This window comes from Phasianus colchicus, chromosome 5 (assembly GCF_987193195.1).
Source record: "Phasianus colchicus chromosome 5, bPhaCol1.hap1.1, whole genome shotgun sequence".
Lineage (NCBI taxonomy): Eukaryota > Metazoa > Chordata > Aves > Galliformes > Phasianidae > Phasianus > Phasianus colchicus.
This window is the reverse complement of record NC_143440.1, coordinates 54,538,609-54,564,569: the sequence shown is the minus strand read 5'-3', so window position 1 is coordinate 54,564,569 and position 25,961 is coordinate 54,538,609. Positions and strand designations below refer to the sequence as shown.

General features: G+C 42.9%; 2 protein-coding genes and 1 long non-coding RNA gene across 48 annotated transcripts in view; 1 reads left to right on the top strand and 2 right to left on the bottom strand.

The window, feature by feature from the left end:
• PPP2R5E (protein phosphatase 2 regulatory subunit B'epsilon) overlaps window positions 1–698 on the bottom strand; it is a 71,568-nt gene extending 70,870 nt beyond the window's left edge. Inside the window, exon 1 of one of the 3 annotated variants that reach the window (XM_031605590.2) lies at window positions 27–698. The gene's annotated coding sequence lies outside the window, so the exon portion shown is untranslated. The remainder of the gene's footprint in view (window positions 1–26) is intronic. The other 2 variants (XM_031605589.2, XM_031605588.2) reach the window with 2 other exon arrangements.
• LOC116236799 (uncharacterized) lies at window positions 695–21,287 on the top strand. Of its 30 annotated transcripts, none has more exons than XR_016467137.1 (5): window positions 701–845; window positions 4,710–4,748; window positions 10,606–10,657; window positions 13,465–13,588; window positions 21,150–21,286. It is a non-coding gene; the product is annotated as an uncharacterized LOC116236799 (long non-coding RNA). The 30 variants fall into 30 exon arrangements; XR_016467138.1 differs by having other exon boundaries at window positions 702–868; XR_016467121.1 differs by lacking the exon at window positions 701–845 and adding an exon at window positions 2,174–2,230 and having other exon boundaries at window positions 3,160–4,748.
• The window catches only part of WDR89 (WD repeat domain 89), a 16,469-nt gene continuing 11,240 nt past the window's right edge, over window positions 20,733–25,961 (bottom strand). For 13 of the 15 annotated variants that reach the window (XR_016467104.1, XR_016467110.1, XR_016467101.1 and 10 more), the window contains 2 exons: window positions 22,761–25,913; window positions 20,733–21,851 (listed from right to left, as the gene is read on the bottom strand). Coding sequence is in view for 1 of the 15 variants with exons in the window: in XM_090141787.1 (XP_089997913.1) it covers window positions 24,713–25,882 (1,170 nt within the window). In the remaining 14 variants the exon portion in view is untranslated. Of the gene's footprint in view, window positions 21,852–22,760; window positions 25,914–25,961 lie in introns of those variants that run through there. The other 2 variants (XR_016467097.1, XM_090141787.1) reach the window with 2 other exon arrangements.

The window sequence follows — 25,961 nt, the reverse complement described above, 5'->3', positions numbered from 1 at the left end:
TCCTAACCGCGCCGAGATGGAGTTACCTTGACCCTCCCGGTTGAGAAGCCGGAGACGGGGGGGAGGCGGCGGCGGCGGCCTGAGCCGGGCTCGGCGGAGCGCGGCCGATGCCTGGAGTGCGGTACGCGCCGGGCTCGGTCCCCGCCGCGGCGGCGCAGCAGCCTGTAGGCCTCGGCGGCGTTGGCGGCCTCCCCGGCGCAGGGCGGCGTTGGCGGCGGCTTCAGGAGCGGGCGGCTGCTCGGGCTGCGCTCAGTCCCATGCACTCGGCGCGGCCCCCTGCCTGCGACGCCCGCTGCCTCACTCACATTCCCGGCGGAGCCCTGCGGAGGGGCCCCGAGGAGGCGGCGGAGGGGAAGGGGGGGGCGAAGGGAGGGGGGGGGAAACGCGGGGGGAGCCGAGCCCAGGCGAGGGGGAGCGGCGGGCGCGGTGCGGGCGGCCCGGGCGGCGCCGCGAAGGGAGGGCAGGCCTCTTCCGCCGGCGGCTGCCTCAGGTGAGCGGCGGGGTCCCGGTGGGCGGCGGGGTCGCGCTCCGGCTCGCTCCTATTGTCGCTCTCAGCGGGCTCCGGCCATGGCACTCGCTCGCACACACGCACGCACACACACGCGCTCCCTCCCTCACTCACAACCGAGCGTGCTGCCGCCGCCCCCCGCCCTCCGCTCCCGCCCACCCGAGCGCCGCCGCCGGGACGCGCCGCCTCATTGGCGCCCGCCGCTGCCGCCGGGACAGCCGGGAAAGGAAGGGGAGCGCGGCCGGAGGAGGAGCGGGCGGCGGCGGCTCGCGGCGCTATGGCCGGCGGCCCTTCTGCCCGTCCACGGGCCGGCAGGGAGCGAGGCACGTCGGCTGAGGTAAAAACCCTGGAATCCGTGAGGTAAAGCCCCGTATTCCTGAGGTAAAGGCTAACGTTCCCGAGGTGAAACGCTCTAATCCTGAGGTAAAACGCCGCGCCGGGCCCTGCGCGGGGCTCCGAGACCCTTCTCGGGGCTGCGGGCGGGACGGCCCCACCGCGGCGTCCAGAGGGGCGCTCGGAAGGACGCTCCCAGGGACGCTCCCTCAGCGCCCGCCGCGCTCTGAGCGCCCCGCACGGGTTCCCGCCCTCAGGGCTCTCCAGCCAGGCCGGCTCTCTGTCTGTCACCTTTCCTAAAGGGTATCTGTAGATGTGGCAGCCAGCAGGATGGCTGGGTGCGGGCAGCATCAAGAACTGTCGGAGTGCTGTTTAAATTTACTTGGGAAGCTTGATTTCTATCAGAACGCCAGCGGTGGTGTTCACGTGGATGCTGTGTTTAAAAATGCTGTTCTCTATGGTGTTTGTATTTCTGATTGGAAAAAAAAAAAATGAATTCTAGAGGCTGCAATGGTGGGTTGGTGTAGCCAAAGGCCCCTGATGTACATGAAGGGCAGTTTGAGGCAGTTACATCCCCTGTTTGTTCAGGCACTGAGTGCCCAAACCTTGAAAATGACCAATCCTGCAAAGCATACCCGCTTCTTGCCCACTCCCCAGAGAGGTGGGCAGCAATGTTGGTGTAACAGAGGAGTTAGGGCTCAGGTGGATGTAACTGAGAGTGATTGGAGCTGTTGGGAAAGCACTTTCAGAATCACTGACTTTCAGCCTGGTGAGTTCTCTGTTCCAGTCCTCACTGCAGCCCCAAGGAGAAGCAGGAACTCAGTAAATAAAAGCTCTCTGCTATGGAGGTATAGCTGTAATAAACACAGTTCTGCCTTGCATCTCTCAGTGTGCCTCTTCCATGTCTCCCCTAATTTTTGCTATCTGCAGACTAAACGATTTCACTTCTTCTTTCCCCATGAGCCCTAGTTTTAGTCCTCTGAATGCATATTTAGTCCTATGAGTGCATATTCCCCCCAACTTCCCCCACATTTTCTCTTAAAACCATCCACGTTTTGCTGAACCACAGCACCCAAGACTGGACACAGCGCTACAGTCAAGTCCACCAGCATCTGCTATGTCATGCCCATCACAGACTGTATCCCAGTTTACACACGCCAATACAAAGACTTTTCAGACAGTGATCTATTCACAGTATTGCTGACCTGTTTTACCCCATCATCCATTTCTCCTGACCTACCAGTTATTTCTCCTTCAAGTAGACAGTAATGCTACTCAAGAATGATTTATTGCAACTGTCCTAATCCTTTCCCTTCTCTTTTATTGCTGGATAGATGAACAATCAAGCAGTCAAGACATCTTTTAAAACAAAATTCCACATGCTTTTAAGTAAGAAAATAGTAAAACCTGTCATCTTTGTAAGTCAACTGTATTCCCTGTGTTATGGTTACAGAATTATTTATACACAATTAAAACTTTAAGTTCACCTAAAGCAACTTAGCTAAAATAACCTAAATGCAAACCGTGGTCTGTAACAAATAATTAAGTCAGTTTGTTGTCTACATCAGTGTTAGGTAAATTTTTGCAAAAATGGTAACTTCCCATTGCTCTGATAAATGAGGAACCATTCCTGCAGATGCACATATTTTGCTTTTTTTACATGTACTTAGTTCTGTTACTTTTTGTTTATCAGCCTAATTCTGATGTACTCTGATTTATTCACTGCCCCTTGCACTTGTTTCCTTCTGGACTAAACAGTGCATTGGGCAGCTCATAAGGCTACTGATATCAAACTGTAAAAAGGAAGTTCTTGCAGAGAGTGATGGCTGGACAGGCTTCTTAGACGAAGTTGAGCATGTCATTTTAAATGGTTGTGCTTAAGTCTTCCCATTATTAAATTAAATCTATCTTTGTTCGGTGTTAAAAATCTTAAACTGAAGTGTCTGATATGGTTATTTATTGAAGTCTCTGTTGTAGAAGGGATAAAACTCAAGACCACTACCCCAGTTTGCTGTCCTGCCTGCAGGTTTCTACTTTTCATTCTGTCATTGTGAAATAGCTGTAGAATCAGTTTTTCACTATTGCTGCACAATGGGGTAAAGAATGCATTCAGATAGTTCGGTTTCTCTGAAAACTGCTTCATCTGTTTTTGTCCATTCTGACTGTGTAAAGCACTTTAATCGTGTGTATTATATTGATACTTGTATGGTAACAATTAAAGAAAAATGCAAGGTTTTTGGTGAATAAAGAAGGATCTTACCTTTTCTTTAACACATGGCCAGCAGAGTTTACAGAGTTGCTTTCCCATCTTTTTCCAGGTTGTCATCTTTTTTCTGTTTCAGTCTGGAAGATCTCCATCTGTGAAGAGATTTAGGATCACGGCATAAGATTCAAATGTAAAACTGCTAATATTTAGGAGGAGCTGTTACATGGCTTTCTCCTATTTTCTTTTTGGTTTAGGTTTTGTGTAGCTTAAAAATGATTGCACAAACTCCAGGCAGTGATGGAGAAAAATAAATTTTAAAAACTTCAGATATTTTGCACATATGGATATTTTGTATATATTGTGTATGTATAAATATATAAAATATAAAATATATAAAATATAATATATATATATAATATCAATTTGCAGGAGTAAAAATTAAATGTCATTGGATAAGTTTCACAGGGAATGAAGTTGTATGTGCAAGTGTGTAGGTCTGAAAATAGTCATGCATGCAATATCTGCACCCCTTTCTGAAGATCTACAAGAAATAAAGTTTTTAATTGCTGTATTTCTCTTGCTGTCAAAGGCACAAGATAAGCCTATTCTTTTAAAAGCTACACTGCCTTACTGTTCTTAAAACCACATAGGAATTTCCACGGCCAGCTCTTCACCAGTCCTTTTTAGCACCCAAGCAGTCAGAACAGCAGCCAGGAGTCCTCCAAAACAGACATTTTGCACCAGTGACTCAGATTTGTTCCGCTTCACGTTTTTTGTGACTGAAGTTCCACTATAGACCATCTGTTATGGCCACTCAGGCAGGAATACAAGCTCACATCCACGTTGGTGTTCTATCTGCTCTTTACATAGAAACTTATCAAACAGGATTGCTAAACAGATAACAGTGTGGAAGACCCGCTCTACTGAGCAATAAACATAAATGGATTTAACTGGAGCTTGTAAATGTTTCAGGAAACACATCCAGCATGTATTTGTCTACAGTAAGGGTCATATAATAGTCCATAAAGATCTCCTGTAAGTCAAAAGGAGCATTATCAGTGGGCCTATGGGATTAGTTCAGATATTCCCTGTACCAATCCTAGTAAGCAAGAAAAGATGTGATCTCCCCAGAGAACTAATTATTCAGGCCAGCAGGAAGAAAGACCAGAAAGAGAAAATGTTATGGAGAAAGCAGCAGTGCTGTTTGAAGAGGCAAATCAGTATGTGAACAAGGCTTTTCTGATGCATCTTTTAACAAAAGTGAACAAGGTGGAATTCTGCATCAAAGTAACCATCCTGCTCCATCAATTTGATTGAAACAGTATGATCTGACATTTTTTACTTCTGAATCAAATTTGTCTGGATCAAAAAAAAATTTATTTCAGCTGTTTACACTGCAGTTAATTTCTGCTTCTTATGCTTCATATTTTGAGGGGGAATGGTATGACCAATTTTTGGGCAATGTTTATAATCAGTGCCAAATCTCAGTAATAAGAAGCTTGTACTGCTTGCATCAGTGCTTCTCCATGTCTCAGCTAAGTGATAACGCTGTCCATGCCCTCAGGAACTGGAATTCTGATATGCACATTTGGGATAAGGATTTTAGGGTCACAGACACAACTACCCGAATGGGAACTAATTCTTCTTCTCCTCTGTTTATAGACACTGCGTCACTTGAAGTCTGTTTCTGTAGTCAACATGGTAAGATAAGTGGGATCTCACTCGCCTCTGCAGCTGGCTAGCTGCCTCCTCCTAGCATAACAAGCCTAGCTGCTTTCACTTATTTTCCAATTACCTTTTTTTGTTCTTTTTTTGTTGTTGTTGAATCCTTCCCCTCCCCCAGCTTCTTTACTTGCCTTCTAGCCCCAGGCACTCCTTTAGGCTTAGTTTTCCGAGCTTTTTGTTAACTTCCCTTCTCTGCCAGTTTCACTCTGCTTGCTTCTGGCAGTGCAGTGTCTTCCTCGCTGATGTCTCCAGCTGTCACTCCCTAACCTCTGGAGGTTTGAGGTTCCAGAAATCCCTGCATTCTGAGGGTATTGCCTGTGGGGCTGCCTCTGGGGGCTGAAAGCACACGTGGAAATAGGGCACAGCCCATGTGCTTCATTGTCCCCTGTATTGGGGATACCCTGCTGGGGTATGCCTGAATTCCAATTTTTAAACAGCTCTCCTTCCATTTCTAATTCCATTTCTTTGCTTTTTGATCAAGCCTCCTCATTTCAGTTGTCTCCTAGTTTAAAGCCATCCATCCATCCATTAAGATGAGCACCCTCTGATCTGCCCCAGCTTCCTACATCACCACACTCCAAGAGGAACAAAATGGATACAACAGCAGTATGTGGTTAAGGTGTGCAGCAGTACTTCAAGTGCGTGAACCTTTCATAGTGCTTCCCAAATCTCCTGCAAGGTACCTACCAGTTTCACTCCCAAGCTGGGTTCTTCTCCATGGTTCTAAAAACCAGTTGATAATACATTTGAGATTTTCAGAAAGTACAGAGGCACTGAAGACTGATTAGGCCAAGACAGAATAATTGTTATAGAAGAGAGCAAGAAAGTAATCCTGTTCTATCTTTCTCAACTCTGCCTTCTTTGTTCCATAGCATAGCTTTAACCTATTAGATACTTTTAAAGTTTTTAAATGATAGCAAATCAATCATATATTAAGGGACCTTAAAGATCATCTCTCTCTAAACTTGGAAAAAAAAAAAAAGATATTCATTTATATTCTGTAGCTCAACTCAGTATTGTAGGGAATGTTTAACATCAGAGGGGGGTCTTACGCCACTTAAATGCATTTAAAATATAAGTCCTAATGGGTTCCAAAGCTTGCAGTATGAAGCTAGACAGAGGAAGGAACTGTACAGGTGCCAAGGGTATTTCCACAGAGCTTTTGAACTCTTGCAGATGTTAGGAGCAAAGATACTTAGAAAGAAATGGCTAAGTGCTAGTTACAGGTATAAACACAAATCCTCATGGGAGTCTTCTGCATCAGCAGGACTGCCCTCATGCTGAGCAGAACAAAGTAAAGAGTTTGGGAAGGAGCTGTGTGTTTCCCAGTCTTAAATTCTGAGAAAAATAATAGACAAAGGCATGGCAGGAGGAAGAATACAAATAAACTGCAGCAGAGGCAGGACTCTTAACGGGAGGATAAACTTAGTTCACTGGGTGATGGATGTGGTAAAGACAGCTTAAGAGACTGTAATTAGTATAGGCCATAAAAAATGATTTCTCTGCATGGAAAATCAAGATCTGGAGCAACTTGGAACATTTTAGACTGGAGATTACAATGAAGGAAAGTAAGCTCTTTACAGAGAGAGTGGTGTTGGAACAGGCTGCCCAGAGAGGTTGTGGATGCCCCATCCCTGGAGGTGTTCAAGGCCAGGTTGGATGGGGCCCTGGGCAGCCTGGTCTAGTATTGAATGTGGAGGTTGGTGGCCCTGTGTGTGGCAGGGGGGTTGGAGCTTCATGATCTTGAGGTCCCTTCCAACTCGAGCCGTTCTGTGATTCTGTGAAAGGGTCTTACTTCAAAAAGGGCCCTTGGCCTGCAGGAGGGAAGAAAACAGGCAGGTAAGCAAAATTCTTTCTTTCCATACAAGAAAAATTTATTCTTTGGCTGCTTCCTGCCCTGGAGGTAGTCCCCCTCTGCATCCACTGTAAGCAAGGGAGAGCCATAAGCACTACTGTACAGACACAAGCCAGTCAGTGTTGCTGTCCACTCCCTGGCTGGCAGAGACTGCAGTAGAAGCATTACCTGGAGAGGAATCTATGAATACTGAAATAGGAAGGCTGGAAAAAGGAAAGTTATAAGAACATTTTCTATAGTCCAAATCCACTGTAAAGGTTAAGCAAATAGGGTAATTTTACCACTGAGAAAATTATGTGAATAGGGAGAGATCTGCACAGGAATTACAGATGCCATATAAATGACAAGAAAGAAAGGAATTGTCTTCAGATGGGAATGGGAACAAGAGCTGAAATCGTAAAGCAGTGAATCCTAGAAAAATGCAGGAATTGATCAGATTTAAATAGAAAATAGCAAATAGCAGCTTAATATCCTGACTAAGCAGACAGTACAAAAATAGATAATCGGAACAAGAACAAAAATGGTGTTCCAGCAACTGCTGGAAGTTTAAAGACTTAGTTGAAAAAATGAGAATTTCTCACATTAAATGAACACATTGATATAACTCATTTTTTTGAAAACACTGAGAAGGATTTGTATTCAAGCCTCTGCTGTATGTGATGACAAAAAGAGACTAGAGAGTTAAGGCTAGGAAAGAAACAGAGTAAAATGGGGAACATCATTGTACAATCCATCATACATCCTTATTCTCAACTGTGTGTAATGTGGTAGAGATTGTATTCAGAAAAAAGAATACAGAGAAGGCAAAGAAAAGAGATGGCCTGCTGCAATTGCCATGCAAGGGGGGCATTAATATACTGGGAATCTTGAACTTGTAAGAAGAAATGTTGGTATAATTTGGCAGAGGTCTGTCAGTATCGTTGATGGAGAGGTGATGGTGAATGAGTGACTGTTTTTCAGAACGGTTTTGTATTATTTGATCTCGAATTATCCTGCAAGGTGAAATACTACAAACTTGCACACCCTGTTACAAAGGCAAAAAGTGTAAACAAGTTCAAAAATTAAAATGTGCTGAAGGACACCAAGGAGATTAGATTGTCCTTGTGCATGAACAGGATAGCATAATTGCAACATACATTACATATACAACACAGTAATGAGTTTAGAAGCTTATTTGCCACTAGATAAAAATGCAGCACTATTAGCTTTACAAATCTCTTACGTAGAGAAGTCTAGACACCAGATTCAGAATAAGATAACTCAGTAAATATAGAGGAATTTGAACCAATGTAAAGTCTGTGACGTGTTAGGATACGATTTGGCATATTAAATTAGTAAGTGGCTACATTGACATGTTATTCAATCCCCACACTTACAGTTTTCAACATTCTTCAGTGTCAGGGTTTCCAAAAGGGTTTATAGCAAGAAGGTATAACCAAAACTTGAATGAGAATAGATCAAAAATAGCATTGAGGTTTATTTTAAGAGAATGCAAGGTAGAATTAAAACATCATTTGCAAAGGCACCATAAAACACCTCTGGAAAATTCATTTTCAGCTATATTTAGTACATTCAAAGAAATGGTGGCTCCCACTTGAGCTATATCAGCTCAAATACAGATAAAAACTAGTCAAATTACATAGACTTGTCTTGAATAACTAAATATTTAATGCAGTTGTGCACTTCTGAGTTGTGTTTGGTTTTAGTATGCATCTTTTCAGGTGAGTTCCTGCCTCTAAGTAGTCTTACCTCATAGCTGCAATTTCTGTAGGCAGACATCTGTACTTCATTTATTTAAGTCCATTTAATATCAAAAGTATGTCGAGACAATGAAATGCTAATGCTGCGAGCTTTTAGTACACAGATAGCTCTTCAGTACAAAGAGCCCTTCAGTACACTCTTCCCTGCAAATTTTTTTCTAGAATAATTCCAGTGTCTCACTTTGTTTAGCTCTGATACCTCTTTAAGCCTCGTTCTTGAAAATTTATCCTTATCTCATAGCACAACTGTTAGACACAGCAAGGACAGCGCTGTCTGTCTGACTGCAGTTCCACAGTGTGGTTTTTTTCTTTATACTGATTCATACCTAGATCAAATTCATATTATCATCTTAGGTTCCTTTTGTGAAAACTCACTGCAACTTCATTCAAGACCTCAAACACTGTCTACATAAGCCAGATCCTGGAAAATACGGAAAATAAAACTTTACTCCATCTTGTATATAAAACATGTATTGCTGATACATGTTTACTTTTATTTGATTTGCAATACTTCACTTTTTTCTTTGTTGCCAAAACCAACAGTAGCTGTTGCTAATGCTGTTTGCCAGCGTCTCCATCTGCATCTTTGGTTACCTTCTTGCTTTGTTGCCTTCTTGCTGTTAGCATTTAATCATAATCATAGAATGTCCTTGGTTGAAAAGGGCAACGGACCACAATGCTCATCCATTTCCAACCCCCTGCTCTGTGCAGGGTCGCCAACCAGCAGCCCAGGCTGCCCAGAGCCACATCCAGCCTGGCCTTGAATGCCTCCAGGGATGGGGCATCCACAGCCTCCTTGGGCAACCTGTTCCAGTGCCTCACCACCCACTGGGTGAAAAACTTCCTCCATTTACAGAACTCTGCTTGCATCTCTGAATTCTCATGGGAATTTTTCCCCTTTGGTGGTTAAAATTTATAGTAGCATAAAGTTATTCATACTGTGAATCACATTTTCCTGTAGCTCAAGGCCTTGGTCTGATCCCCTCTCAGATGTCCTACACGGTGTTGTGTCAGTGGTACGGAATACCTCCGTCTCATCTACGAGGTCCTGGGCTCACACTGCATGTGCCAACATTTCAATGCTGTTAGCAACATCGGGTTCCATTTCAGGGTGTTCAACTAAATGAACCTCAAAATTTTACCATGTAGAAACTGGACCCTTCCTTATCTTACATTTCCTTAATCCTTTCTTTTGGAATGATTTCCATAAAGCACCCAGGAAAACAGTCAATTTTGTCTCCAAGTCGGCACTGCATTTGTTTCAAATTTTTGTCCGACCTGTTTTCTGCGACTGTTTACTTAGGTGATTATGTATTTAGGTGCATGCAGGTATATTTTTAAGGCTTTCAGTCTTGTTCAAGTCCAATTTACACAAATGCTACATTTAACACATTTTTCTCTGGAGCTTCATGTCCCAGTTGTCTTATTAGTATTGTGACATGTCTGCTCATCTGAGGCACATCCACTGCACATCTCAATAAAAGTAAACATCCTGTGTTTCTCAGCCTTCTCTAAAGCCCAACAGATGGCTGCTACTTTTACAAACTGTGCTGAATAGAATGGCTCACGTTTCCCTTGCAAGAGTCTTATTTCTGGAATCCAAACCCAGTATAATTCTTGCAGTTTGGAACACGGATGTAGGCACAGATCAGTGGAGCCCGCATCAGTCCCGTATGCTGACTCTTTGCAGCTCAGATCCGCTTGCTTTTCAGAATGGATGTACAGGGGAACATACTTGGTATTTCTGAACCATCCAAAGCTGCAGGATGACTAGTAATGGCTTCCACACGTATGTCCTTGATCATCAAACCTAAAGGTCCTTTGTGCTGTACATCTGTCAGAACCTTTAATGTTTTGTTGGTTTTTTTTTCCCAGAGAAAAGTGGTTTTTGGAGATACAGGATATTCTTAGAATGACTGGATTTCACCGTAATGCTTAGAGCCAGTGCCTGCTCGGGATACTGTCAGAATGTGTGGGAAATATTGTACATTTTCACTCCCTTACCTAACACTCAGCAGACATATGCCACAGGCGTATGGCTTAACCTGGTTTTGCAGCAGCAGTGCTACACTGATGTTGTCTGTTCTTACCCCCATGCAGGAATCAAGGGTGCTTCAGTGCCTGGGTGAATTAGCAGCAATGCCAGCTTGAGACTTGACCCTGCATGTATGAAGGGGATGTGTTCAGAAGCTCATTCCTGTCTCATTTTTTTCCTCAGAAAATCATCTCTGGAGCTACTTTGGCTGCAGGTCAAGGCAAGCAGTTGCTATGTAAGTTTTACAGCAGTCTCAGGGCAGTTTAGGAATGTTCTTCATCTTTGACTGCTGAAAATTTTTCTCCTCTGAATGGCAGACTTGCAATCAGCTACTTGTTCCCACTATCCGGTGACTGAATTAAGTATCTAATGAAAAAAATAAAAAGCTTCAGGAAGACCATCTTGCTTTCTTCTGGACCTTACAAACTAATTATTTTTTTGCATGGAAGATTTTCAGTGAGCTACACAGCTGTTATGTAGTGTCCAGAGGCCCTAAAAGTGTGCCATTTGTTTAGGTATGTTTATGTCAGCCTTAACTCTGGAGAATTAAGAAAGTCGTTATACTTCTCCTCCAAATATACTATCTACCAAAATAGTTGAGTGCAAGCTAATGTACTAGCTACCCTTGTAGACTTACATCACCAAGACCCTGTCTGATTCATGGTATTTGCAGGATATTTTTTCATCATACCAACAGAGAAACACAGAACAGGAGACTGGCCACAACCCAAAACCCATCAAGTCTTTTTTATTTCCTAAATCAGTTATTTACACTTCCAATTTCCTTTACCATTCATGTGGTTTGTTTTTTTTTTTTGAACAGACTAACCCTCGTTAAGCCTATTTCCATTGTGTTTAAAATGTTTTTGGTTGGTTTTTTGTTGTTGTTGGGTTTTTTTTGTGTGTGTACCATATCATTTGCATTGTATCACTTCATGCTTAGCCAGCTTGTCCTTCAACTCACTGTCTGATCACTTCTGAGTGACCCCAGAGAACTGTGAAATCAGAGATTTGAAAGGTTTCTCACCAGAGTTCTGGTCATGGCGATGGCACTTCTGCTATAACTCCCAGTAATGGTAACATCCTCTTGGAGCTGTTTTTCTATTGATCACAATATCTAACTGGTTTAAGCTGAGACACCATTCAGCCAGTTGCAATGTTTCCTTGAAGAGAGGTTCCCTAGCTGGTTATATCCATTTTCCCATCAATGGGACTAAGTGTCATTGACTGGTGTACACAGACAAAGAGTTTCTTGAGAGGATGTGTTGGCTTTTTATTTGTTTTATAAAAAATTCTGCTCAGAAAAATCAATATTACAGAAAAAAGCAACCTATCAACGTTTTCCAGTACATATAGCAGAGATTCCACTTGCTTTACCTAGACACACATCCTGGCCACAGAAAAATGTGTACTGAGATCAGATGAACTACTTGCATTCATTGAACTCTGCCAGGAATTTCATATATTTTGTTAACTTACAATATTCCAGTACTTGGAGGGAGCATATAAACAGGAGGGGGAATGGCTGTTTACGAGGGTGGGCAGTGATAGGATTATGGGGAATGGTTTTAAACTAAGACAGGGGAGGTTTAGGTTGGATATTAAGAGGAAGTTTTTCACACAGAGGGTGGTGAGGCACTGGAACAGGTTGCCCAAGGAGGCTGTGGATGCCCCATCCCTGCAGGCATTCAAGGCCAGGCTGGATGTGGCTCTGGGCAGCCTGGTCTGCTGGTTGGTGACCTGCACGTAGCAGGGGGTTGGAAATGGATGATCACTGTGGTCCTTTTCAACCCAGGCCATTCTGTGATTCTATGATTACAGTTCTTTTAGATTAAAAATCTAAAAGAAATATTTTAGGACTGCTTGTACTGATCCTTATGCAGGTGCTTTTTAATAAACTAAGAACCACAAAGTTTTATCTACTTTTTTCCCTCAACCTTCCCTTTTTTTTTATAAAACACAGTCACACTCCAACTTCGTTGAGTTTTTCCAATTCAGTGAAGGCATCCCTGAACCATCTTGTCTGCAATACTAAGACACATCCTTATGTTTGTAGATTTCCCTTGCCACCTGGGCATCTGGACAACAGTACAATCATAAGGACTATAAAAGTTGATCAACTCTTCTGCCTTTTCAAAAAATTATTGTTTATGCACAAGCGTGCTTGGATAAATATATCATAAATGTTATCAGTGGTTACATGAGGCATCAAAATCTGTTACATAGAAACTTGTATTCAGTTGTGACCCAAGTCAATAGATACGATTTCTACAGATATTTGTTACGTTGAGGAGGAAAAGGCCATTCAGTCCAGCCTTACAAATTTTAAGTGGGAGAGAAACTTCACATGAATACGCTCATCATAACCAGAGCTTCAAACACATGCTGTGAGAAACCCCATAATAAACACACACAACCTCTCAGCCTTTTACTCCTTATTCATACACAGATCCTACAATCTATATATCGCCTGCATCTAGCTCTTTTCTCTCCCTAGTTAATTTCCAAGTACTGTGCATGCTTTACACTACGCTGAAGTCTGTTCCAGCCGGTCAGGCTATGCTGCTGCTACAAAGGATGAAAGCAAGGTCAAGCTAATCAAGCCCAAGAGGATAGCAACCCATGTGGCTATTAAAGAAGGTTACAGTAGGCTCAGAGTTGTCAGGAGAGACATACAAACAGCTCCTTACGAGTGTAAATAAGGCAGATTTAAATGTGTTTAATTGTGCGTGCCTGTCTCAAAATCTGGCTCATCATTCTTCTTTCTGTTTCTCACTCAGGGTCACCAATGCCTGAAAACACTGATATGCCAAGGAAGCCAATTCCCTGTGGGAGCATGACTGCGCTCCACACACAGAAATTTCCCCTTCTGTCACTTGGCATAGTTCAGTATGTGACTTGCTAATTCAAAATATAAACAGAGAGAAACTAGGGCCAATAGTTGAAGAACTGCAAGCAGAATTCTCAGTCCTTCCCAGTAAGTGAATGATACCTCCCCTCTGGAACTATCACCCATTTCTCTGTTTTGTTTTTTTTTTTTAGCTTAACCAGTACTATATCCTTGGTACTTAGGAGGAAATGGGAAAAATGCCATACTCAAACACACGTTTCAGGCTGAAAAAACAAACCACTCAATGTCTGCAGAGCATGGTACATAATTTAGCAGGCAAGTTTCTCTCATCCTATAGTTCTTTTGTTCCCATGAATTGCTTATTTCCTTTCTTTCTCTGTATCATTTTCTCCCATAACCTTGTTGTTCTTCAACACCTTTTAATTATAGTATGAAATACATAAGCATGTATTTAAATATATCTCAGTTCCTGCTGCTGTCATCCTGGTTATAAATGCAATTTAAAAACCTTACTCATATTTATGCACCATTCATCAAGTTTCTGAGGAGGAAAAAACTTTCCTGTATGCCTTCCTTTACAAGTTTTCCTTCATTTCTGTGTGTCAAGGTGCTTTGGAAGGTGAAACCAAGAGGTTTCTTGCTTAGGGGCAATACTGTTGCACATGTGGGGATTCTTTACTAATGGTTATGGCATCTTCTTTGCTTGGCATATCCTCAGGAACTGCTTTGGTAATTGCTCCACTCTTTTTACACAGGGTGCTCATTTGGTACTTGCCAAACTCTTCCAATGTCCATCTACAACTCATAACACTTTCTTGACACTCTATTCATCAAGGCAACCAAGTGAACAGGGAAGTAGCTGCAAAAGTTGCTTGCTCCTTTGGCTCCCTCCTTTGTTCAGAGGAGCTCGTCTGAACTTTTATTACAAAAAATACTCAAGAATTAAGATAAAGACCCTCATCCGGTGTGACTTTTCACTCACAGAACTGCACCTGGAACATGGACCACATCCACACAATTCTGAAACAATCCGGTGCTCCTCACAGCTCACGTTTCATTTCAGAGCCAAACTTGGGAAAGCTCAGGCTAGCAGTTGCATTTTAAAGGAGCTGGTTTCACCTTTTAAGTGTTTGAAGTTCAAAGTTTGTATTTCAAATTAAGGAAAGCTGATAATTTCTGGTAATACAGAGGGCATGGTGCCTTTAATAGACTTATTAACTGAATTAATGAGTGACTATGTTTTTCAATAGGGAGAAAGAAAAGGGAGTAGAAAGGGGCCATGAAAGTTAGTACTTCTATCCAAAGAATTAAAAAATCAGTTCTCATGATTGTTTTCAGTGAAATAATTTTAAGAAAGCAGAGGATTTATCAGTGATGCTGCAGTAAATGAGCAGCTCTCAGCAGTCTGCCATCCTGAGTCTATCAGCATATATTCAAATTTATTATCTTACAGACAGATAGGACTTTGATGGACCAGAGATGGTTTGCAGTCCTTCCACACTCTGTATGAGCTTATCTTCCTGAAGCCTCCATACACTCACAGGAACCATCAAACATGCCAAATGCTATTAAGTGTACCATTTGGTAGGTGCTAGAACTTTCCATTTGCCTGCTTCAGAATCTCAGCTCTGAAAGCAGAGCTTCCATCACAACACAAGGAGAAAGTTTTCTCTGTGCAGGTGTTGGAGCACTGACACAGGCTGCCCAGAGAGGTTCTGGAGTCTCCTCCTTGGAGATCTAAAGCCACCCAGATGTGGGCCTGGCCTGCCTGCTCTGGGTCTCTGCTGAAGCACGGGTTGGACCAGCTGGACCCACATTTATCCACAGCCTGGAAGCTCAAGAATGCTCACTGTAGCAGATATTTTACTTATTTTGGCAAACAAAAGATAGAACAAAATAAAATAAATGCCCCAGAGCCCTTCAAGAATATTAGTACATAAATAGTAATCAAGCTCAGTAACGTGTTCAGTGGCTTTTGTGAAAGCTGTCATCTATTAATCACAGTTTAGTCATTCGAGGTTGATGTCAGAGCAACTTCTTTCTGCCAGTATCCCAAACCAGCTACACTTCATCTTAGCTGAAGTTATCTTCAGATGGCTTTCTAGATTAGGTTTTGGTAATTCAGGCTAGATTACAATACGTCAACAGCCCATTTAACATCCATAGCAGGTCCTACCTGGAAACTGAGGAAATAAAAGCAGCAGTTCCTGGTTCTGAAATTGCCTTCCAGTCAGAAGCATTTTACCTTTTTGCTTCTGGAATGGAGACAGACATACTAATTGACATTTCATCACGTCATCAGGAGCAGCCAAATTCAGAAACACCAGGAACACAGGAGAACAGCAGTGATTTTGCCCACATTCAGTTGGCCGGCAGCAAAGAGGAGCGATCCCATGACTGTACAGCACAGACCAAAACAGCACGAAGCATTTCCGTTCCCAATTCTACAAAAAGTCCTTTGTCACTTTGAGAAAATTCCTTTAACATCCTTTCATATCCCACTAGTCCCCTCTGAAAGCGGCGGCTAGAGAAAGTTTTGTGGGCTGAAGTCAGATCTGGAGTAGATTAATGCACGATACTGAGTCTACATGCGTACCAAACTGAGTAATTGTGTTGCTAGACAATTAACACTTGGATTTATTTTAGGTAATATTTTATTTGGGATGGGGTGCAGCCCAAATGGTAGAGGAAAAAGGCCAGAAAACTGTTGTGATCATTTAGTCTGTAAGAGATACAACTCATTTCTCAAGAAAAAATGAAGTCCAGTCTTAGTCCAGTGCCATGGTGTCCCACAGGTGTTAGGCAAGTAGCTGGAATGGTTAATTGTGCCCCTATCCCCCTTTATCAAGTACCTCATTTCCCATTTGACTGATGTTTTGAATGGTGTCCCATTTCAGCTCACAGGCATTCATCCTGTCAGACTCTGACTATTGTAATGAAAGCCTTTTACTACCAAATTTTATCTCTGTATAAAGTCATTAGCTGAAGAACAAAGTCTGCAGCACTCACAAGCTGCGGAAGGTGGGATATTCCTCTTTACATCCTTCTGTCTTCGTTCTGTGGTTTTCTCCAGCACACGAGATGCAGTACAGGGGCTGACAGGGGATGAGTTTGTGGTGCTGGGGCTCATACCTTCCACTATCAGATTTGGAGCGCAGGTCCCAAAGCAGCACATGCCCCTCAGAACAGCACAAAACACCCCATCTTTAGAGGGCCCTCACTCACATGTACTTCAGAGAGCCCATGAGCTTCCTAGAATTTGAAATACATAGGATTCAGGCCAGCTCAGGATTTACAACTTGCATTGGTAAGTAATGGTATTGGCACTTACTGTGTGTTTCCTTATGGGGAAAGCAACAAATGCAAGAGAACTTGAATAGAAATGAAACAATGATAAAAACAAACATTGGGGAAAACATCAAAATACAAATTTGTACTCCAAACATTTAAACAGTGCTAAATTTAGATGCCTATCAGGCTAAGTTAACCGGAGACAGGAAGAAATTCACAAATTGTCAGTCCTAAATGAAAAGTGTAGTAGGTAGTTTTCTTTTACATAGCTACTTCGTAAGCGTCCCCTTCACAAAGCACACTTAAAAGCAGGTTCACAGTGCGAGGGAAGCAGTTAACAGCACTGCATTTCCTTTGCAGTGATTCTCCCAGCAGTGCAGCCGCCCTGTGCAGCACTGGTACAGCTGATGGTGCCCCACACCCTTGGAGTTGCACTGACAGCTTTTCCTGCTCTGTATTGCAAAGCTTTCAAAGGCAGCATTGGTTACACCAGAGGATTCATAGTTTTCTGAAAGGGCAACAGCTGCCCGTGCTCCACCTGAGTGCAGCTGAAGAGTTGAGGTCTGCAGCTGAGTGAACACAGCATTTCTCCTTTGCATTATTTAACAATAAAAGGGAGACAGAGGCAATAAGTGACTTTAGCCAAGTTACAATTTTTCAGAATAGTTTAGGATGTGTTTTATGTTCTGCAGGGGTTTTCCATGACTTGGGGAAAGCCTAAGTGTGTACTGAGAAACATCTTCAACCTTCCCATAATAAAGGCTGTGAATGACTGCAGCTACTTAAGACCTGCCCTGGTTTCTAAGGAAGATTTTAAGGGCACTATTGGTGGCTTTAGTGCATTAAATACAACAACAGTAATCTGCCAGTAACCAAACAGACCTGGCAGGAAAGCACCATGGGTTTGTCAGACTTCAGTGAAATTAAACACTTGTTCTGTCATCTCTGTTCCTTACAAATTACAGTGCAGCCTTCACGCATCTCATGCTGTCATCCCAATTGTGCACAGCAGTAAGAGCCACTGCTGTTTATAAAACACACTCAGGAACACAGCAAGCAAATCGAGTTTTCAGCAGTGGTCAGATGGCAACAGCCTTCACATGCCCCACCAGCTCTCACTTCAGCCACCTCTTTCGCATCCATTCCATTGCTCAGGCTCCACAGAAGGGTTTGAGTGGGAAGGGACATTAAAGATCATCTAGTCCAGCTCCCATCCAGTGAAGATGAACAGGGACTTGCTGTTTGCGTTCCACCCTTTGGCTCTTCAGCAACAGACCACAAATAAAAACTCATCAGGATTGCTTTAGCTTCACCCCCAGCAAAGAGCCTTCATGTAACTTTTCCTTGGGGCTGCTTGGGTCACAGCCTGGAGCCTTTGTCTCTGAAGAGGTTTCTCCCTCTTGCATTCAATCCAACCCACTGCTTCCAAGTCAGATTGACTGCAGCCTGCTGACAGCGTGCAGCAGTCACACAGGCACTGCCCAGCCACACTGAGGTCAGACCACACAGGTACCACCTCATAATTCCCAAATGGAGGTGCTGATCTGTGCCAGAACACTCAGTGATGAGCTGAGACACAGCTTCAGCTGGAGCAGTGGGAGAGAACGTGGGATGAGCACTGCAGTGTTTCACTGGGCAGGGAAAGGTTGGGGATTTCTCAGTCTGCAGCCTGCCTGGCTGACATTATCTCTTCACTCATCCATTTCTGTTCACGTGTGTTTTACTCCCTCTGGTGCATTGGCTGCACCTGCAGCCACAGTGCAAGGTGAGCACGTAGCAACACGGCTCAGAAGTCAGTCAGTGGCACTCACAGACACAGGGAAGAGTTTCTTGGGGGAAAGTAAAGATAAATGCCACTTTATATCACTCGTTATAAACTGGTATTCTATTCATAATGGTTCTCAAGAACATCCTGCTCATGAAATGCACAATAATGAAACCATCTTGACAAAAAGAGAATGCATATCATATATAGTAAATGCTGCATTTTTCACACACCTAACCTGCACTTGGGTTCTGAGGGCCTGAAGTTTTAATTTCGCTCCTTGAGAACAGCTATGTAACATACCTTTAAAAGTGAGGGGGTTTATTTTTAGTCATACTGGAGATAATGGAAAAAACCTCAAATCCTGTCTAAAATCTGGGAAAAAATAAGCTATGAATGTCAGAACACCATTTCCTTCCAGAAGATTACCAATGGTTTATTATTCCAAGTGTATATTTAGAAAATTCCACTTTCATAGTTGCTTTAATATCAACCACATTAAAACATTTCTGATAGCTGATTGATCTCCTCCATAAGCAAATCCCAAGCTCCCACACCTGTTCCATTACCCCGAGTGCTCACAGCATCCTTCCCATGTGTGCACACACACGTGGACCCTCAGCACGTTTCTTAGGCACACAGACACAATGCTCTGCATGGCCCAAAATGTCAGCAAAAAAAAGCACACCCCTGCTTTTAGAGCACTCAGTAGTGTCCCTGCAGCAGCCTGGTGATTAAAAATGTAGTTTCCTTTGGTGCTGAGCAGCCATGAGTTGGAAGCCAAACATCAATAATGATTCTCCCTGTTTTCTGCTATAGGTCACCTACACGAACGTACTTTATTCCCCTATACTTTGGATTGACCAACTGAACTTTCTGGTTTGTACCCACGTTAGGTAACACTGTCATCTTTCTTCTCTGACGTTTTATGGAGGTCTCAGGAACACACAGAGGACAAGAAACACCTGTGTGGTGGCTCAGCTGTCCAAGCAGCATGGAAAAGGCGTTAAGAACTCGGGGGAGGAGGGTTATATTTTGCAAACAAAAGGAAAGTTCATTTCCTCTGTTAGCTCACCAGAGCATTAGGTGCAAAAACACTCCTGGAGCTCGTGAAAGACCTTCACTTATGTCTGAATCTATCAAAATTCTTTATAGAGCCATCTGAAAAACATTTGATTTTTCCTTTACAAAATACTACAGAGCTTTTCTGAACCGTTTCATCAAGCAAACTGTTAATAAAAAACACCCAGACCAACAGAAATTGTGAGCTATAATCAAATCTTGGGAGCTTGGGCTTTTTTTTTTTCCCCCCGTATATTTGAAGAGTATTGACAGAACAGTCAAAACTGCCTTCTTATTGCAGCAGTAGTTAACCCTCCACATGCTGACTGCCATGTAAATAAATCCAGTGATCAGCAAGTGAGCTTGGTATATTGCACACACCTGCAAGAAACCACAAGTACTTACACTGTATCTCATCTGAATGCAGTCATGGGACATTCCAACAGTTTAGAAAATAAATGGGCACAAATTCGTAACTGAAGCACAATAAAGGTTTGGCTTTAGAACACAGGGAACAACAGTGAGGTGAAAACAAACACAAACGTCCTGCATGGCAGCGAATGCAGAAAGGAACAGAGACACTCATTGCGTGTGCCACTGAGCTGGCTCATAACAACCCAGAGCTCCTCCACTCACTGTCTGGCCATCCTGGCAATAGACCACAACACAAATGTTAAAATAATAACACTAATAAAAATAAGTACAGATTTGGGCTTATTTTAGCCTAGATGTTTTAACAAAACATCACCATTCATTCCTTGGCACGAGGGTGGGATGCCTGTGTGCTCCTACTGCGTTCCTTTATCGCCTCAACTCTTTCTACTCTTTGCAAAGGTTAGGGCAGCAAGTTCGAGCTAACTATAAGAATTAATTCCAACAATCACATAATTATCCTGTTGCTCTAATGACAAACACATACACAGAACGACCTGAGATCCCTGTGAGTGCTGTGTTAATTGTTTTGTATCCAGATGGATTCCTCTGACAGTTTCTTAGAACAAGTTTAGCATTGCAAATGCAGCTCTACATCTTCTTACTGCAAACCTACAGCTACACAAACTTCTGGGAATAAACACTGCAAAGAACTTCCCACTATTTCTCCTGATCCTTCATTATCAGTCCTAAGTCAACACCAAGTTCGTTGTTACAGCAAAGCCCTGAGGCTTCCTTCCTCAACTCCATCCCACAAATTGCTGTTAGAGAACGCTGGTTAAGGTACAGTCACTTCTTACCTGTTACATGTGTGTTCAGTGGGTTTGAATCTGAATCTGAAGCAGCAAACAGTGACACGCACTGCACTCCTAGGAGGTCAACTCCACTGATAATTAACAATTCCTGTATTAAAAACATCAAGAAAAGTGAACTGTGGTTCTGCATTTGTGCTTCAGCTTTAGTCTAGTGTACTTCTCAGTATTAATCATGCCAGCTGTACTACTTAGAACGTAACAATCCTTTGGTGATCTACTGAAACTGTGGTTGGGTTTTGTTTGTTGTAACATTTATTAAATATTTAACCTCCTCAAATGATTTAAATTAGCACACAGAACTGTCTCAAATTCCTCCTCGCATTTCTTATTACCAGTTCTGACTTCATATGGCAGAAGGCTGTTCCAACATCACCTTTATAGAATTTTTAGCAGCATCAAATCTTTATCCCAAACACGAGAGGGTAAGGTTGATATTGAACTGAAAACTTAATGCATTCCCATAAAAAGATTGGCATCACCACACTCACTTTCTCCTTTTTCCACATCCCAGGAAACCCAGTGGTGCCTGCATGGCACAGGCTGCAGTACTGGCTCGACCCGTGGCTCTCCTCACTGCCACAAGTTAAGGAAGAAAACCCAACCCCTGTGAGCAGACAGCTTCTGCCTCTCCTGCACGCTTCACTGCTGAATTGTTCATCCCACAGACAAACAGGAACTGGCCTTTATGCTTGAAGGGTGTTTATATTTTGCATAATTTAGTGAAGGCCCTATCCTGCTTCCATCAAGCTCAAAAGCAAAAGCAAGCTGTTATACTTGCACCAAAGGGAGCCAAAGAGCCTCACAGACAGCCCTGACCAAAGGGTGGGGGGGGTCTGCCTGCCTGTCTTCACCCATTCATTGGTTAGTAGCAGCCCATCAGCCTACACCAGGGCAGGAATGCTCAGAGAGGAAAGGGACAGGATTCACCCCGTTCCAGAAACATATCAAAGCACTACTTCCTCTGCTCACCTGCCCTCACCACGTATTAGCTTTATTTAGATTGGTCAAATAATTCCTGCTGCTCCCCCAAAGCAGGGGGAAATCCTACCCCCAGCTGAAATAGGTTGGAGATTCATGATCCTTGAGGTCCCTTCCAACCCTGGCCATTCTGTGATTCTGTGAAATGCCCCCCTTGATATGGGATCCATCTCTGAAGATAGGCAGAGGGAGCAGCCCCAGCCATAGAGGGCAGTATGCATGTGCTGGATTTAACCTGCAGAGAAAAGAAACAAAGGGGACGATTAGAAAAGTGCTGACTATGAGTAAATCTGTTTTCTTTCATGTGTTCACTAAATAATATTCTCCTGTTGCTTCAAATATGACATTCTAGGTTTATTCTCATCTCTGAATAAAGATGCACACTTTTCTGCACTTAGGTAATCTATCTGGATTTTTAATTTTCATTTACTGGAAAAAAATCTGATATTGCTTCCACAATTAGAGCTTCCCTTGGGGTGAAGCAGTTAACACAATGAAGATTTCTGACTGCCTGCAACTTGCAGTTGCAATTATATGAGTGCCATACAGGTCAAATATGCTTCTTAACAACACCGAGGGCAACTCAGAGACTTCCAAACTAAGCTAACAAATGGAATACAGTCAGCCAAGTCAACCTCACTCAGGTCTGTTATTTCTTTAGTTCCATGTTATGTCCGTTCTCTGTGGTCTATGAAAATTTCAGTTTACAGAAGCACACAGCATTAATTAGTTGTTAACATGTGGTTTCCACCCATGTTTATTTTATGAACATTAATCTGAAATTAAGTCAACACGAAACTAAAAAGCATGCAGCATTTTCAGGGGCAACACAAGCATGAGTCTCCTGACAGCTGAGGAAAATGCAAACAGCTGTGGGAATGGGAAAAAGTTGTGTGTAAAAACCAAGGTTGGGGAAGGCATGGCTGGAGCTGGGATGGGTGGTACTTTGTTATGGATCAGTTTAATACAGAAAAACAGATACAGGCTGCATAGTTCAAACACTGCTACCAGAACTCCTATCTCTGCTGCTTTAGTGGAGAGATGGTTGGCAAAACACACATAGGGTCTCCCCCAAAAGACACTTTAAAGAAAGAGGAGGCAACCAAAAGCTCCCTCACTGTGCATTTCCATAAAGCACACCCACCATTTATTCAAGAAATGAAGTGTTAGCCAACGAGCTTATTCCACTGAGCATGTTGAGATATGAGGAGAAGGGTAAAGCAACTCAGCCCAATGGCCTGACCTGGCCAGAGGGCTCCAAACCTTTTGGTCCACTCAGTCACAGAACTCAGTTCCACAGTCCCAAGTGATGACTTGTGACCTGGGAGGACAAAAGAGCTGAAAGGGCACGAGGTGCAGATGTGTCCCAGCCACAGACTGCCTGAGCTGTCTCAAAATTGCATGAAGTCATTTAAAAAGCAACGGATGACTTTTGTGACCTTCCATTTATAAGGATTTTGGGTGCAATTTGAATTTAACACCACTTTTAAAAGAAGTTTAAAGTGACTTTTAAATGGAAGCTGCAGCAGTAAATAACCAGCAGGAACAGAAGCAAGTGAATCACAGTGAAGTTATCAACAGGCAGACCCAGCACTACTGTGGATGCACAGCTGTGGCTGAAAGACACCAGTTTGTAAAACACACCACGTGGATCCTTGGTACTTGTTTGAATGGGATTCACTTCCAGAGATGATGAAGGCATCTTCGGCACAGCCATAACCACAACTTGAGGAACCCTCTGCATTTCAGAAACAGTTTTGATTTGAAAGAATTACCAATCTGTGCTCACATAGAAAACCTCTGAATTCTTTTGCCAGCTGTTCAATAACATCACAATCCTTAAATACTCTTTTGCTGCTTCCAGTTGTAGTTCACATATGTTAAGTACAGTGTAATTACCAACCAACATTTGACTGCAATGGTACTCCGAAGGCTGGAGGTAATTGTGTGTGCAGAGCCAGATGCACAGATTGGAGTCTGCCAGCGGAGCAGAATAAGCATAAAAATTCAAGTGTTTCAGAACAAGGCAATTTTTGCAGCACTTAATAGCTGTTTGATGGAACACTAAAACAATGCAATCATTGAGAGATGTCTGCACATAAGCGCGTCTTTGCAAAGACCATTTCTTAAAAGACACACACTAACTTCTAAGAGGTTTTCTTAAAGCCTTCTCACATCGGCCTGTTATTCAGTAAACACATTCTCAGAAGACTGGTTTTGTTTTTTTAACATCCCCCCCTCAGCGTGTGATAGCAGCTTATTTCAAACGCAGGTCTGGGAACTCCAAGCACAACTGCTGTCATTGCATCTATTAATTTCTTTAACTCCCTGACCATCTCCCATCTTCCAGGTGCACCCCCTAAGATGCTTCTACCATCAAAGAATGAAGCTGCCTGGAAGATTCTCGGGTATTTTCACAAAGCAAACACACCCTAAGTAACACCAGTTCCAACACTTCTCATCCAGTCAAAAAATCAGCTGTGCAGAGTAGTGCATTCCCATCTGGTTGAATACATTCATATCTTCACTATAAAAAAATATGACTCTATCAAATGCTGCTTTACAAGCTTGTTATAAACCAGCAATATGACAATGCAAAAAGAGTACTTATTTTCTGTTTCATTAAGAAGTAATTCCCTCAAGCATTAAGAAGCGATGTAAAATTTTTTAATATATTGAGCAATTTCATTAAGTTCTCTGTAAAGAAAGAAAAACACAGCTTGAAATACAAAAGCTTTTAAAACATGACAGGGAATTTCACTGGGAAAGTAACAAATTATGCAAGTCACAGGCCTATATTATGCATTAAAATGTTGGCTGAGACACCAAACCACCATAAAAAGTATTTTTATAAAAACTGATTGAAGATGTATTTTTCATGAACCAGTGAGCAAACATTTACTCTTTTCAGATTAATATTAGCAACTTAAAAAAAAAAAAGCACTCCTCTGATGACTGATGCAAGTTCCCAAACAGAATTCATGTATTGCAGTTCTTTCCACAGAACACCTCCAAATAAAGCAGCAGCCAAGTACTGCCTGGAAGGATAAAACAAACAGAAAGACCTCTACGGAGCAGGCTCCCATTCCCAGAATTTTATTTTTTCCTGCTTTTGAGGGAACTGTTGTGAACTCTCACTCTCTTCTGCACAGAAGAAGCAATCTTCATGGACATCTTCTTTGCCAGGGAGCGTTCCACAGCTCCAGGCTTCCACAACAACAGCTGGGCATCCTCCCCTCCTGTCAACAGCGACTCCTCTGCCAGGTTCCAGCAGAAAGAGCGAACGGTGGCAGAGTGTCCCCCTGGAAGGGCACCCACCAGGCTCAGCCCAGCAGCGCTGCAGCTTATCAGGTGAACGTCTCCTGTTGCTGTTCCTCCGATCAGAAAGAGCCTGTCTGCCTTTTCATGGTACATGCCTCCTACCAGATAATTTAAGCTGCCATTTTCAATGCAGACTGAATCTCTGGCATCCAGAATGCGCAACAGCATTATTGGTTCTTCAGTATCTAACTGAGCAAGGTCCCACCAATAAAATCCCTCATCGTGGGTCGTGCAGTAGATCTGTTCGTAACCTTTCCCAGACCAGCCAATAAAACTTACTGATGAATCTGAATTACAGGTTGATATCAAAGCATCGTCTTCATTGTCCTTGTTAATGTCAAACACATTAACCAAACCATCAGTCGACCCAGAAACGACCAAACTGGGTTTGACAGGATGAAAACAAATCTTAGTGACATCATCATTGTGACTTTCAGAGTACACTCCCAAAGGTTGCCTAATTGTGCTGGCACAGTCTGTGCTGCCTCTCGCATCCCAAAACACCAGGAATGTATCAGCTTCTACTTTTTCTGTTCCAGCACAAATCATGAGATCACTGCAATTGATATCAAAACTGATAAACACATTGGAAGGATAGCCACTAAATACCTGCGCAGCTTTCTGAGTTGCTAAACGAATATCCCAACATTTCACTGTACCATCACTGCATGCAGAAAACACCAAGCTGTCACACACATGTGCAAATCTGACGCCGTTGAGTGTCCCAGGACAGCTACTGTACTCCCGCAGGAAGTTCAGTGTTTCTTTGTTATAGACCCTAATTGATTTATTGGAACATGAAACTGCCACAAAGCGACTGCTCTCAGACTGAGCAGATCCAGAGATGTCTATATCCAGCAGGTAAGCAGGTTCCTCACTTAGCACAGAGCGCTTTGCTATGCGCAGGCTGGCAAACTGCTCCTCAATCTTCTCAATTGCAGACATCTCAAACGCTGTTCTTGAAGCTATCAGGAGTCTGTAATAAATAAAATATGAGGTTTAATGATAAAAGTCTGAAATAACA